Genomic DNA, 14,752 nt, shown 5'->3' with positions numbered 1-14,752 from the left:
TACTCCCTTGCTTCTGACTTCTGATGACACTTTGAAAAAGTTTTTACAAGAAAGGTGTGAGCAAGAGAGTGGAGTGTGGCTAGGAATACTCGGTATATAAAATACAGAATGTAGAAATGAATGGTATTTATTAAAATCAACTTGAAATACAGTGATCTACTGGTTAAAAAAGTAAACAAGCATATTTATATCATTGTAGCTCAATATTGAAGGATGGTGTGGACTACTAGCAGCAGTAAACCATAAAAAAAAGAAAATAACCTTGTCTATTTTGGTTTGGTTTTTTTACTTTAGGTTATCCAACCTCCCAAAATGATGTTGAAGTGGCAGAAGACTGCTTTCAAGTGAGTATTTAAATTATTAAATTAATTGTGCAGTTATTTTTTGAAGAAATTCGTTGAACAATTTTTGTCTTCATTAATGAGAATAAGGAAAATAAGAGCAATAGCAAAATTCAGTTCAGTGAAATAAGTTCCAGAACAGTTATCTAGAGGATTTACAGTATTGTCTGTCCTAAACTGAGTAGTCAATATTTAATCAATAGGATGATTAACCATTCAGAGTTTAATTTTTAAGTTTACAATATCTGTTCTAGGTTCTGTGTCCTCTTTGAACTCATGGGAACAGGAAACATTCTTCTGAGGGGGGAAAAAAAAAAAGAGGGGTCAGGAATCCTCTCCTTTTACATGCGTATTCTATTTATTTGTTTTCCTAGATTTCACTCTGCAGTGATAGACAATTCTAACATTGTATGGTTAGAGTTGAAAAGATGCTGAGATAACTGTTAGAAGTACCTAGTCCGAACAAGGACAGAAGTTCAGCTCATTTTTAAAAACACACTGAAGATAAAGCAGTCACTTGTTGAGATTCAAATTTTTATCGATCCATATTTGCACCGTTCAATTTCTATAGGTCATAATGGCATAAGAGGTAAAAACTTATCTCGTACTGTGCTTCAGAGTTATAATGCTTTACACGAATACCATATCAAGTACTGTAACACTGATGTGGAGCACTGCCTGGTAATGTCCAAGAATCCATGTAATTAAAAAGCCAGTATAAACAAATATTATGGATACATATATACGGTAAACAGCTGTAATATGACTGAGTAAAAACCTACTTGTGTCTATGTGTGCTTGTCATCTCTTCTTTCTTATTTACAGTTTCAGAGGAAAGTCTTGGCTTTATTCACACATACGTTCAGTTTTCAGAGTGCAGATATTTAAATTAATATGAAGCTGATACAGAAAGAAGTTGAGTCAGGGGTCTTAGTGACTATTCAGAAAACTGATAGTATTCCTAAGTGGTTTCTTGAGGGAAAGAGTTTTGTCACTTACGCAATACTAAATTCTTTATCAGTGTAGATAGGTGCAGTGTAGAACCTCTGCAACACAAAATCAAGAAAATTAGCAGCCTGCTTTGAAGATATGGGTAAGAATCAAATCATGACAGGAGACAGAGAGTCAAGTATCTACAAAGGATACTGCAATGCAGTGGCAATGCAGAAGAGTCTCCTGATTTCTTTCCGGTTTATGGTAGAAGAAATGTATCTCTGTGTAAGTGTTGGCCGTGCAACCACCTGTTGTTCTTTATTTGCAGTGCTTTATTTTAAGGCACTTTAAAGTAAAATTGCTATAAATATTAGATATTGTGGATTTAAAATAGGAATGAGATTTTGACAGGGTGGAGGAAATGTGTGCCAAAGTTAATGCAGTCCTTAATCAGCTTTTAAAAGACTTGTTTAAACACGCTTTGTTGCAAGGATTAATAATTGAGCAATTTCTACAGGCCTAATGAGATTAGAGGAAACTAATTACCTCTTGATTATGCTGCCTAGTTATTACATTTCTATATAAGGATGCCAAAATTGAAGCAAATATCTATGATTCTTTATATTTACAAAGTTTGTTATTGGGAAAGTGGAGAAAAGTGTATTTACATCATCTATTCTATATAGATGTAAATGTAGAAATATTTAGATATGTAAATAGAGGATGTAGACTTACTTTATATATATTTTAAAAAATAAATACATATATATTCTTAAAAATAAATACATATATTTTTAAAAAACCTCTCTCTATATATAACTTACAGGTACAAACAATCCTGTTTGGTGCAAACTGCTGGTAGAATTATCTGTTACGTTCCAGACAGGAAAACATATTTCATGATTTCACCACTACACACATTGCTTAATTGTGGACTTGTGCTGTGGACAGATGGCAAGAATTACCTGATTTCTAGAGGCAGAAAAGCTAGCCAGTCTCTTACCATATCTCTGCATATCAAAGTAAAATAAACGATACGAGAATTGACTATCGATAACAATACCAGAATGGGCAAAATAAGAAATGCAGGGAAGGCTGAAACTGCCCTGGTTTAGCTAGGCTTCATCTAAATCAGGTTTATGCATCACTAACGAAGCCGTAATTGCAGGGTTATGAATGTCAGTGTAGAAAGGCTACAGCATTTTAGTTACAGGCACCAGGTCTAGTCATCAAGAGTATCTTGGAAATACCAAATAGTGTGCATTCTCCTCCAGATGATTAATTCCTTCCCTCTGTTGTAAGTGGAACTTGATACCCCAGTTGTTGGGGTTTTTTTAACATGAAAGACTGCTAAGACAATTTTGTTCAAAGATAACATATTACGTATTTGAAGAGTCATGTTGACTTTTTTCCCCTTCTTCCTACCCTGCTATACTTTAAAAGGCCCTAATGGTATTTTTTTCCCATGTTTATTCTATAAGCTATTTTCCCAAGTCTCTAATAGTGTTTTTGAGTAAGTTTTGGAGTATATCTATACACAGGCACTTTAGAGTGTGGATAGAGTGTTAAAGAGCAGGTTGACACTTAGATAGGAGGGCAACGGGATGTTTGTTTTTCATCAGAACAATCTTCCAGAATTGTAATTTGTAACCTCTAAGGAATGGAGTACAGAAGATCAAGCAGTGGAGCTCCTCCATTTCATTAAAAACATTAAGTAGTCATAAATTGTTTCTAAAATAGCAGAATATCAAAACGAGAAAAGGGTTATTTCACACTTACTTTTGGCCTGGTTTGAGTGGCCAGCCCAGCCTAAACCATGACACTTTTCATAGCATGTTTGTTAATGCACTTATATTTTTGTCCATACCCTGTAGTAACTGTCAGGTGTATCGGTATTCTTCAGTTTCATTTCTTTCTTCATTAGTTAGTATGGTAGGTAAAGTCCCCAGGATGTCATCAAGGTACGACTGAAAATATTAATGTTAATAGGTGTTTGTCAGTTGTATCATCTGCTGTCAAGGTGCTTTGCCTGTGCTGTTTTAGTCTCCTTACACAGCAGGAATCCTGTATTTAGTGCGTATTTGAAGTATGAATATAGCATGTAGTTCGTACATAAATTTCATTAACAGTGTTTTTTTAAAAATTAAGATGATTAGTGATGAAGAAAGCAAAACATGCTGCATAAGTTATTTTACTGGCCGGTTATATTCGGTGCCACAGAAAGCAACTAAAATGATCCAAAGAAGATCAAAGCACGCAGCCTTCTGATCTCATCAGTGGCGCTGCTGTTAAACCTCAGTGCCTGCTTGTAGTGTGTATTAGCACGTTTTATCGATGCAGAAAGCAGAAATAGGGGCTGTCCAAAACTTGTATGTGCAACTCTTAAATGCAAATCCAAAAATGGGACTCTTATCTTGTGCTTTCCAGGCCAGCATTTCGCTTGCTGTATTGTATCTTGGTGTCGTGGTTTAACCCCAGCCAGCAAGTGGGACCACGCAGCCACCTTCTCACCACCACCCCCAGCAGGGGAGGGAGAAGAGGGAGAAAAGCAGAGGCAAAAAAACCCCTGGTGGATTGAGATAAAGACAGTTAATTCAAACAATAATGGAAAAGAAAAACAACAACAATAATAATAATAGGAAAAGAATATACAAAATAAAGTGATAGGACACAGGTTGTTCTCACCACCCGATGATCAGTTGTGCAGCCTGTCCCAAGCAGCCACCACAGATCCCTGCCCCTGGCCAACCCCCATTTATATACTGAGCATGGTGTCTGTGGCATGGAATATTCCTTTGGCCACCTTGTCCTGTCTGTCTCCCGCTCAGCTTCTATGGGAAGCTGAAAAAGTCCTTGGCTAATGTAAACATTACTTAGCATCAACTGAAAGATTATGTATCATCAACATTATTCCCATACTAAATCCAAAGCACAGCAGCTATCTGAAAGAAAATTAACTCTATCCCAGCTGAAACCAGGACACTTGGGTCACTAGATATTCTTTAAATAAAATCTCACAGAGAAGGCATTCTTCTTACTGAAGATCAAATTTATCATTTTAAGAAGACGTAACTTCATTATAACGTCTTAAGATGATCTTCAGATTTGTTCACAAATAATGTTTAAATCTTAGTATTAAAAAATACAGTCACTTAAGGGTGTTCATACTTGCTTGTAAAGGTTGCTTAACTGGTTACAACTACTCTTAGTTGTTTAAGGAACATAACATGTGCGAATTGTTTGTATCATTAAATAAGCCTTAGTCTTACTAGATTAATTTCAAATAGAAATACACCAATGAGTTAATGCTGAGCTATCTGACTTCCTGTAATGTTTGTAAATGGATCCTGAGAATGTAGATATACTGATATGGAAATACACGCTGGGAGTTTGTTTTGGTAGGAAGTTTGGATTTTTTGGTATAAAACCAGGCATTTTGAATGCAGTAGACAGGCAGCTTGTCTAAGTCAGTTTTTTGTTTGTTCAAAGATTGGTTCAGATTCTTTGCCTCTACCAAATGTAGTTCTTGCTCTAGAACTTACCTAGCTTAACTGAAAAAATGTAAAAATCAGAATATTTTTTTTTCTCAGAAGTCAATCTAACTAAATGAAATCTAGAGCTCATGCATTTGAAAGTATTTTTATGTGGGTTTGGGGTACTGACGTGTGTACGTCTTGCTCTTAAGTACTGAAAAATAGAGCAGATGAGTCGTCATTTCTCTCAGGTTTTGTTGATTCAGCCATACTGGTGTTATTTATAGGCTACCAACACATTTTAACAGTTTTGAAATAATAAGAAATGGAGCACTTATGCTCTTTGAGTTTCTTACTACTGGCAGAAGAAAACTGTAGACTGGTAAATTATAAGCAGAAAAAAAGTTTGGCTTGTTCTTTCAGAAATAGGTATGTTGGGCTTTTTGTCAATACGAAGGGGAAAAGGCCTGCAATGTACATGCATCTTAAGTGGTCCTTGAGCAGGCAAGGAGGACGTAAGTGGTTCATGTGCCTGTTGTAATTATGCTATTTAGTGAACTCTTTGTAAATGCACTATTTAGTGACCATTCAATTTATTTTGTCTATAACAAAAGGTTCGCAGAATTTTTATATTATAAAAATAACTCGACATTATGATTTGTAAGGAAATGTGAAGTGATTTACCCTTGACGCTGTGTTGTTTTTGTGGAGAAGAAAACACTACATGATAAATCACTAAAGAGTAGCACTATTTAGTGCACTTAATAAATTGTCTAGGTGAAGTTTCTAGAACTCAACGTAATACTAATTTATATTATCCATTTAAAATAAATCTAGTAATATATTGTGCCAAAATTATTTGGGTTTATTACTCTTTTTTTTTTTGGTGGAGTAGCATTCAGAAAAGCGGAGGAAATTATAAATTTTTTTCTCACCAGTATCCCTAACAGCCTTTTTACATCTCCATCTTTCTCTTATTTCCTCAGTTATGCTTTGTGTTTTAATTTATTAGTTCCTTCCTTGTAATCTCTAAAAACTTCTAATATGCTTTATACATTCAAGTAGTACAGCCTTGGAAGAAAGAGGCATGTTAAATGCCTTATTTTTTTTTACTTTAAACTGTATAAAGCATTCAGAGTAATCTAGGTAATATTTCAGTTCATGTCAGAAATACATACCTGATTGTAATAGAGTTTCTTTGCCAAGCATGAAAATAGTTGCTCCATCAGTCTTAAAAATAGCTAAAGCAGAAGGAAGTTATTCAGATGTTTTTGAAACCTATATCGTTTATTCACAATTAAAAAATTAAGGAAAAAAAACATTTAAATGCTGCTTGTGTTGGTTAGCATCAAACAGCAGATTTTCCGGCCTCGTGGGAAGTAAATACAAGAACTGGGATGCAACGGAAATGTGGTCTCTCATCCATCCTTCTGTGTAATCATTAAACTTACTTAGAGCAGAACATTTTTAACAATGTTTGCAGAACAATGTTGAATTCTCTCCCAGCCTTAACTCTGGCAAACTGGGAGAAGTAAGGAGAGAAAATTTGAAGAAGAAAAGCTCAGTCTGGTTTTCATTTTCTCTACAGCTGTCATCTGGCTTTGAATTCTGCTGGAGAGCTACAGCTGGAGTCATTTTATTGCTTTACCCGGCATCCTTTTGCCTGTGCGCACAGAAATGTTTTAGTAGTCTTGGAAAAAAATTCAGGGTATCTCTTAGCAACCATAGGACAGTAATTATTATACCAGCAGCTGGGAGCAAACCAGATTTCCGTTGTGCATTAAAAACTGGCGTAGGTTACTTTACAGATGATACTGAATAACCTATGCCAGTACTGTACTTTGCAGGCTGTGGTTAAAGGATATTGAATGTGGGCGGTGTAATTGCTTTGGACAGTAGAAAAGGGGAATGTGTGCATCTGTGTTTGTGGGTAATATTCGGTATATTTAATATACCAAGCTTAGTTCTTGTGGAAAACTTCACGTGTTTGCTTTTTACTTAAATGCATTTTCAATACAATAGCATTTTTGTTTCTAGGGCCTCTCCCTTCAGGTTGTCAGTGTTTCCATTATAAATGTGGGGTTTCAGGTGTTTATGACCTCGTCATAAAACATCGCATTGGAGCGGGAAGTGTCATCCAAAGAAAGCCTTTTTTGATACTAATAAACGTGGTTCGGCTGGATCAAAACTATCAGTTTAATTAAAAACACAGAGTTCGGGATGTTCATCTGGCATTTCTGTAGTTGTGCGTAGTAGATATTTACAGGCTAAGAAAGACCAATACTGACTCGATCGCTTTTCATTTTTCATAAATACCAGAAATAATACCAGGCTGTGTCCGCTTCACCTGTAGTGCCTAGGTTGGTAGGCTGAGCGGCGTGCTTTCCCAACAGCAGTCTCATGAGTTCTCGCCTTACAAAGGTCAGATGCCTTTCTCTGTCTCCCGCCACCCCCAAATTTGTCCCTGGAAGTCAATTAGCTTGAATTGCGGTGTCTGTGTTGGAATTTTATAAAAAGCATTCCTTTATAATTGCCGCGTGTAGGGCACAAAGGCTTGCTTTAAGATTAAGGTTTGTATTTCATACATCAGGGTCTGGCGCTGCTAGTTAGCACTGCAATAGATGATCAGTGCCTGCATCCTTTATTAGATGGAGCCCTTCTTGACTGCCAAGGGGAGCGTGTGTGTCTGTCTGAGCGCGTCCCTGTGTCCTTTTTTTGCTCTATAGCGTAGGTAGTTTATTTCCGAAGAATAAAAGGTGTGAATCACCTGTAGGGACAGGAAATAATGCAGGCTGTTGCAAATCTCACCCAGGGATAAAGACCGGCTTGTGGGTAGTATGTGGTTTTTTCCCTGGGAAGGAAGGAGGCAGTAGGTTTTGCAGCTCTCATCCTTCTCCCTGCACCACTCACATTGATAATAGCTAGGGGGGCTGCGGGGGGGTGGGGAGAGGCTTAGATAGCGCTTATCACTGTGGTTCCTGTAAAATGGCTTCTAGCTGTTAAGTGTGTTCCTAGCTTAAATAGTTTCTGCTTGTAAGCGTTTATAACGTTGCTCAAACCAAAAATAGTTGTAAGCATTTCTTCCTCATTCTGAATGCAGCTCTCCTGTGGTTTGAACCAGTGTTTTGGAAGCTTTTTATGTCACTGGGCAATGTATCTGCAGGAGTACCTCCTGCTAGGAAGATGTGCGATATTGCACTAATATTTGTTGCTTTTTGCTCTTAAAATAAGTATGCATCCATGAAATCTAACTCTCGCTGTTCGTCTGAACATTTCTTTTGTACTCCTTTCCCAACAGTGTTTGGCCAGAAAACTTAATTTTGACAACAACAGGGTCGATTGCTTAGTGGAGCTGGCATGCTCCAGGATCTGAAAAAAGTACTTCTTTATGGAGTTTTGCCAGTCTTCAAAGTTTTTCAGTGGAACTTCAATGTGATTGAACTATCGTCTTTCATGGGGTGTATGCTCTCTAGTATTAATTAAAAGCTAATAATTGATTAATTCCTAATTTTAATGTTTTTCCATTCAGAGTGCTTCTGAACCATATATAAATTCTTAGTGAGGTGATGATTTTCTTTCTCCGAAGGATCAATTACAGAACAGCTACTTCCACTTTATCTAGATGTCTTAGAACTTGATGCATTAAGCTTTTATGTACGTGAGGTGCTAATGTAATCCCAGAATAAGTTCCTTAAGTATTTTGGTAACTGAAAACTAATGATTCAATGTTCGTACTTAACCTGCCGAAACTTCAGGTTTGCCTCTGCCTCAGTAGTTTTCTGCAGTATTTTTATTGTTTCCCCCTTCATGATTTCTTGATGTATACAAATCCTTATAATAAGGCTGAAACATTCTAATTGCTGGAATCCAGCGCTGATGCCAGAATTTCCTCAGTGCTATCAGATGATGACAGCCAGTTAACTTTACAGCGTCTCTCAATACAAACAAAACATTCTACAGTACATATTTTGGCACTCCAGTGGGTTTTGTATCAATATGCTCTACTGTATCCTAAGTATATCCCAGTCAGTTAAGCTAAAGAATGCGAACTGTTTGTTTTTTCTGTTCTTTCCAGAAATTGGATCATCTCACAAGCCAATATTCCACCCAAACATACTTCCTCTTCCTTATTCCGAGTGGCACACGTCCTGCAGATATCTCATTATATGTTGCCACATGGTCTCATTTTTATATCAAATTGCCTGATACAGCCTTGATTTCAAAAAGACAGTCATTAGTTGTTTAATACACACTTGCTGTAATTAGATATTTTAATTGAGCCAGTATATGTTAAAACTGACTTTCTGTTCCTTTCTGGCTGATTTTGTTTCTAATATATTAAAATGTCTGACTAGCTCTTGCCTTAGTAGTCTCAGAATATATTTTTTTTCCTCCGGTTGTATATTTGTAAATACTGGCAGCCTCGTGGGTAGGTAGAGAAGGCATAATCTCAGAGACTGGGTTAATCTCTCCTTCCTTAAAGAAGTTCCACAGTCTGATTTGGCAACTGAGTTAAGGGCACGTATCTCTAATGCCCAAGTTGCGTACGCTCTGCAGAGAAGGAACTCTTATTTTGACTCACAGTAAAGAAAATACTTGCATACTTAAAAGTATTTTAAAAATGTGTATTTCAAAATACTTGCTTTTATAGGTGCTTCTTACACGTTATGTAGAATATTTGTGCATTTATGTATCAACTCGGTGGGTTTGGTGTGGTTTTTGTGTAAATGCAAAACCATTTCAAGGGAGTTTTTATGTATTCTAGACTACTCAAGAAAATACATCAGGTTCATTAATGAAAGATCACCTTTTCCAACACGAAACTGTAGTAACCAGTGAACCTTACAACGGTGCAAATTTAAGGCCTTCAGCATTTGAGGATTTCAACACCAGGAGAGCCTGTTTCCCTAGCCAACCTAACCAGGTAAGACTATCAGCAAAAGAAGCAGTTCTTGCTTTGCTTACTGCATTAATGGCACAGTGTGGAGTTTCTGACAAGAAAGCACTTTCATTCTAAGTCCCTGTATGTAGTATTACACTCTCAACTTCTTGAAATGATCGGTGTAAGCTTTGCAGATGAATTATTACGGCATTATTGTGGCAGAGGTAAAGCTTTGTGAAGGTATTTACCTCTGCTTGTAGTGCAGTGGACTGCGTGAATAAATCTTCCAGTTTCTTTGAAGTCAGATTTCTGTATTACAGACCGCTGTACCTGCAGCCTTAAAAAGCTGTTCAAATTTGTTCAGAAAATGTTAATTGGCCTTGAGCTCAGTCTGGTTACGTGTATACTAATATTGTTTCGATTAGAAATATTGAAAAGTATCTTTAAAAATACTATCTTGGATGAATTACACAGTAGGGCACTTTTGCTAAATATTTTTAGTGAAACATTGTTTATGCTTTCTAACTGCCTATTTAGACTAAAATATTCTATTTCGGTCCAGAAAGGAAAACACTTTATCTGTTATGCATGAAAAGTATTAACCTATTGGTAAACAGACTAAAACAGGGGGAAAAAAAAACCAAAAACACTAACGTGAGGAAGGCTGATATACAGACGTTTTTTTTATAAAAGGTCATATTTATACAACATTAGCAAAGCAATGGAAACATACAACATTGGAAAGGCAATGTCAGCTTTTCTTTTAACAGTATACATTTTTCTTTTTTCTAAGCCTCAAAGAACTGACAATTTTTTGTAGACTGTAGAAGTAGACTTAATAGAGAGTTGGATAATAATTTGAGGGTGTTACCCCTAGAAGGAAACACATGGGAAGCTTTTTAGAATAAGCATAATAACAGAAGTCAAAGCTGAATGCAAGTTCAAGTAGTTGTGAACACATCATCAGAAAATATTTCTGCTCCTTGAAATAAATCTTCTTAATACCCTCAGTCATGCTTGCAAAGAAAGATAGGATTGTATTAAAGTCTTGTATCAGCTGCTTTCTAACTGCTTTATTGGGCAAAAGAAACTGTTATCTGGAGAACTAACTAAAGAGCTTGAAATTATGAACTGCTGATTTTTAATCATTGATTTGCTCCAATTATCTCTTTGTATAGGTCACCTCATGTTTTTTCCTTCTCCCATTTACTTGCAAAGAGAATTTAAAAATTTATTAGAATAGAATAGATGGGTGATTAGGTTATTGCAGCTAACACTCAACAGCTACAGTAACCACTGATGTCTGTGCTCTTACTCTTCCTTGAGTTGTAAAGAAAAGTGCAGTAGCCTAAAAATACCTTTATGTTTTAAGAGCACATACAGAATTGGCTACTGAGAAAATTATAGTTTAAGCTGTAGTACACTGGGTAGTGCCTGTCTGATAGACATTAAATAGGAATTTCTTAGAAATGACAGTGCTAGAATTCACTTCTTGTAGACTGAAGTTATGGGAGATACCATGGAAATTTAAGGAGATATTCTTTAAGATATTTTTCTCATATCACCATGCATGGTCATCATCATCTCATGCACCACCTGCATCTGACACTCCATGCTTTTTGCATGGTCCTGTGGTGCACACATTTAGAATGTAGGCAAGTCAACAAAATCTCACATTTGGTATGTGCTCACACTGCACTGTCTCTGCTGAACTCCATGTATGTGACCATGTGGCACGGCAGATCTTGAGGTAAATACCTATTTTGTTTCAATTTTGTATAAATAAGTTTGAACACTCTTACTCTGCTTACAAGTTGAACAGCTCAAGAAGTAGGTGCTCAAACTGAAGTGATTAATGACAGCTCGGATCTTTACCTGTAATACTTTGTTACTAAAAAATACCCAAGTCCCTCAGTTCTTCAGCTCCTGATACACCAAATGTGTACTTAAATTTAGTACTTTGCGGTGATACATTCAGCTGCTGGTGTCCTCCTATGGTGGAGTTGCAAGCTGAGCAAAGTCAGGCAGGTCTGTTTGAGCAGAAACAGTGAAGGCTACAGTAGCAAGCAGGTGTCCTTGTCCTGTCTAAAGGTGCCCCCTTCAAGTAAGGTGTAACACTAGCGAGTTCAGCCATGACAACAAAAATTTTCTGCTTAATTTCCAGTTGGCTAATTATGTTCATAATGAGATTCTCTCTGGAATTTGAGTTTGCTGAATATTCTTCCTCCTTTCCTGCTTTAGCTGTTCCACAGAGATGGCACTGAGTTGTGATTTTGAATGGCTCAAGGACTAAATGCGTTATTCTCATTGAATTTTACTAGTATTTGTACTTAACTGAATCTGGATTGTGTGTTGTTCTTAAGGTTTCACGTACCTCATGCTTTCGTATAGGTCCCATTAAACGCCCAATATGTAGGCACTTTATAAATAAAGCTTTTCCAACATCTCTCCTGTTTGCTTGTTTTTCAGCATTTCCCACGTACTTTCTTAAAAAACTATTTCTTAACATCAATTGCATAAAGAACATAATGCTGCCTTGTTTGTAACATGTCAGACCTTAAGCGTTTTAGTAGGTGTTTGGCTGAGGACTTGAAAAAAGAAATGGATTCTATGTATGTGGTGTGTTCCACTCAAACAAATAACAAGCCTTCAAAGACTGAGAAGAGCTCAGATTTTGTAGTTGTTAGTATTTGTAGTGATCTTTAACGGCTATTAGCTGTCTGGCTAATGGGAGGTCGAGGGTGTTTTTTTCGTTTGAGGTTTTGGGGTTGTTTTCTTTTAAACAATGGGTTTTATTTAATGTCTTAAATGCATGCATAATATTCTGTGTGGACAGTGGGGTAAGGATCCTTTATGCCTGTAACATACGGAATTGACATTTTTGTTGCTTTTTCCCTTAAATAAATTTACCCTGTTAACTGTTCAAAAAAGCCAATTAGCCATAGCTAGTTACTGATGCTAAAACAATAGGCTCTTTCTCTTCTTTAAGAACAGAATAGAGTTGAGAAGCATTCTGCTTTTATAAGCAAAGGGGAGGCCTGAGTGCTTGCATTGGAGCCTTGGGAAGTATGGAAAAGCAGTGATGGTAGCTGAATAGGATATAACCTTTCTTCACCCTGTATCCTCAAGACCTTGTGGAAGTCCAACTACGTGGCTTGGAGCCAAGAAAAAAAAATTACTCTTGTTAGCATACTCCAGTTGAAGCTCCCAAGGCAAAGCAGCTCTAATTACAGTTCTGTACTTAAAATATATCACGCAAGGATTATCAAGCAGGGAAGTGATGGTTAGAGCAGGCTACAGATATTCTTACATAATGAGAAGCTGGCATATTTTAAGAAGCAATTCCTTCCTCTTTCCCAGCTGCCTTCCCTTTTCCCTCCTCTGCCTCCTACCCTAAAACCAGGGCATGCAGGCTTTAGTGTGGTAGGGGCACAGACACGTGCAAAGTGGGACAGAAGTCTGTTAACTTAAAACACCATCTTTAGTAGTTTGTTGTTACACGCTGCAACGGATTAGGAACATACAGTTCAACTGTTGTGCTAGACTATAGAATGGTGACACATTAATTCTCATTAATTTGATCCGTGCTAATAAGGTAAACACTCTCAAAGCAGCGATCCTGATGCCGAAGTTGCGTTCCCAAATAATTCATGATCCTGGAAGAATTTGTAATGCTAATGGGTATGGGAGTGATATTTTTCAGTCTTTTCTGTGAGATGGTTTGCAGTCTGTGTGTGCACTTGACAGGAGAAAAAGGCGGAATTTGACTTGAAGCTCGCTTATATTCTGGCTCCGATTATAATAGCCCTACAGTGTAGGAAAATAATTGCCTGTCTGTAAGGCAGGAATACTGGGACATACTGAGACTTTTGCTTTTTTGCTGCACTATCTGCTATTTTCAGGAGCTCCTTCCATACACATGTGCTAAATTTTTATCCTGTCGTTGTTTGCACCTTTTCTTGAAAGCCACTTGTAATGCGATTTCAGTGGCATTTAGTGGCAGTCCACTCTTACACTTATATCTAAGGTCTGCGGTATTTTGATTCCAGTGATTCAGATTTGCCACCTTCAACAGCTTTTTCATGCCCCCATGCCCTTTCGTCATAAGGCAGAATAAACAAGAACTCTGTCTTATCTCTCTGCTCTTTCTTTTGTGTGTTTAGCATGTTCCTTCTTACTTGTCTTTTGAGGTAAAAAGTCTTGAATTATGGTCAGTTCGTTACAAGTTGAGAATTTAAAAAGTACTTAGGTGTTTGCCTGCTGGTGTCCTAAACTAATCGATTTAAGTACTGTATATTAGCTAAGGGGAGATATATTTAGAAGCCACTGTTATTGATTGATGATGCTACTGAGTAGTATTCTTCATGTAGCAAAATCTTTATCTAGAATACAGCTTTGAGAATAAGTAACCAGTATTCAATACTCTTGCTGCAAAAGTGGAGGGAGTTTGAAAACTTAGATCAGGAATAAAGGAAAGCTTCTCCTCGATAATACGAGTAACTCTGAGTGTATCAGGGTGTTAATCCTACAGCAGTGGATCATCACTGACATGAAATGTCTGACTAATCTGATAGCCTTCTATGATGGCATGACTGGATGGATAGAAGAGGGGAAGGTAGTAGATGTGGTCTACCTTGACTTAAGCAAGGCGTTTGACATGGTCTCCCACAGCATCCTCATAGGGAAGCTTAGGAAGAGTGGGTTAGATGAATGGACAGTAAGGTGGATAGATAACTGGTTGAAAGGCAGAGCTCAGAGGGTTGTGATTAGGGGCACAGAGGTCAGTTGGAGGTCAGTGATGAGTGGTGTTCCCCAGGGGTCAGTACTGGGTCCAGTCTTCTTCAATATATTCATCAATGACTGGGATGAAGGGATAGAGTGCGCCCTCAGCAAGTTTGCCGATGAGACAAAGCTGGGGGTGTGGCTGACACACCGGAAGGCTGTGCCACCATACAGAGAGACCTGGACAGGTTGGAGATTTGGGCAGACAGGAACCTTATGAAATTCAACAAGGACAAGTGTAGGGTGCTGCACCTGGGGAGGAATAACCCCATGCACCAGTACAGGTTGGGGGCTGACCTGCTGAAGAGCAGCTCTGTGGAAAGAGAGCTGGGAGTCCTGGT

The 14,752-nt window shown here is 37.5% G+C and overlaps 1 protein-coding gene across 2 annotated transcripts in view; it reads left to right on the top strand.

Annotated features, from left to right (window-relative positions):
* Positions 1-14,752, top strand: part of SPRED1 (sprouty related EVH1 domain containing 1) — a 64,720-nt gene that overhangs the window by 42,826 nt on the left and 7,142 nt on the right. For both annotated transcript variants that reach the window (XM_074585011.1, XM_074585012.1), the window contains exons 4-5: positions 295-344; positions 9,513-9,671. In XM_074585011.1, the coding sequence (XP_074441112.1) occupies positions 295-344; positions 9,513-9,671 (209 nt within the window). The remainder of the gene's footprint in view (positions 1-294; positions 345-9,512; positions 9,672-14,752) is intronic.

The sequence above is a fragment of the Larus michahellis genome, chromosome 4 (assembly GCF_964199755.1).
Source record: "Larus michahellis chromosome 4, bLarMic1.1, whole genome shotgun sequence".
NCBI lineage: Eukaryota > Metazoa > Chordata > Aves > Charadriiformes > Laridae > Larus > Larus michahellis.
Note: the sequence above shows the minus strand (reverse complement) of the source record. Positions and strands in the feature narration are given on the sequence as shown.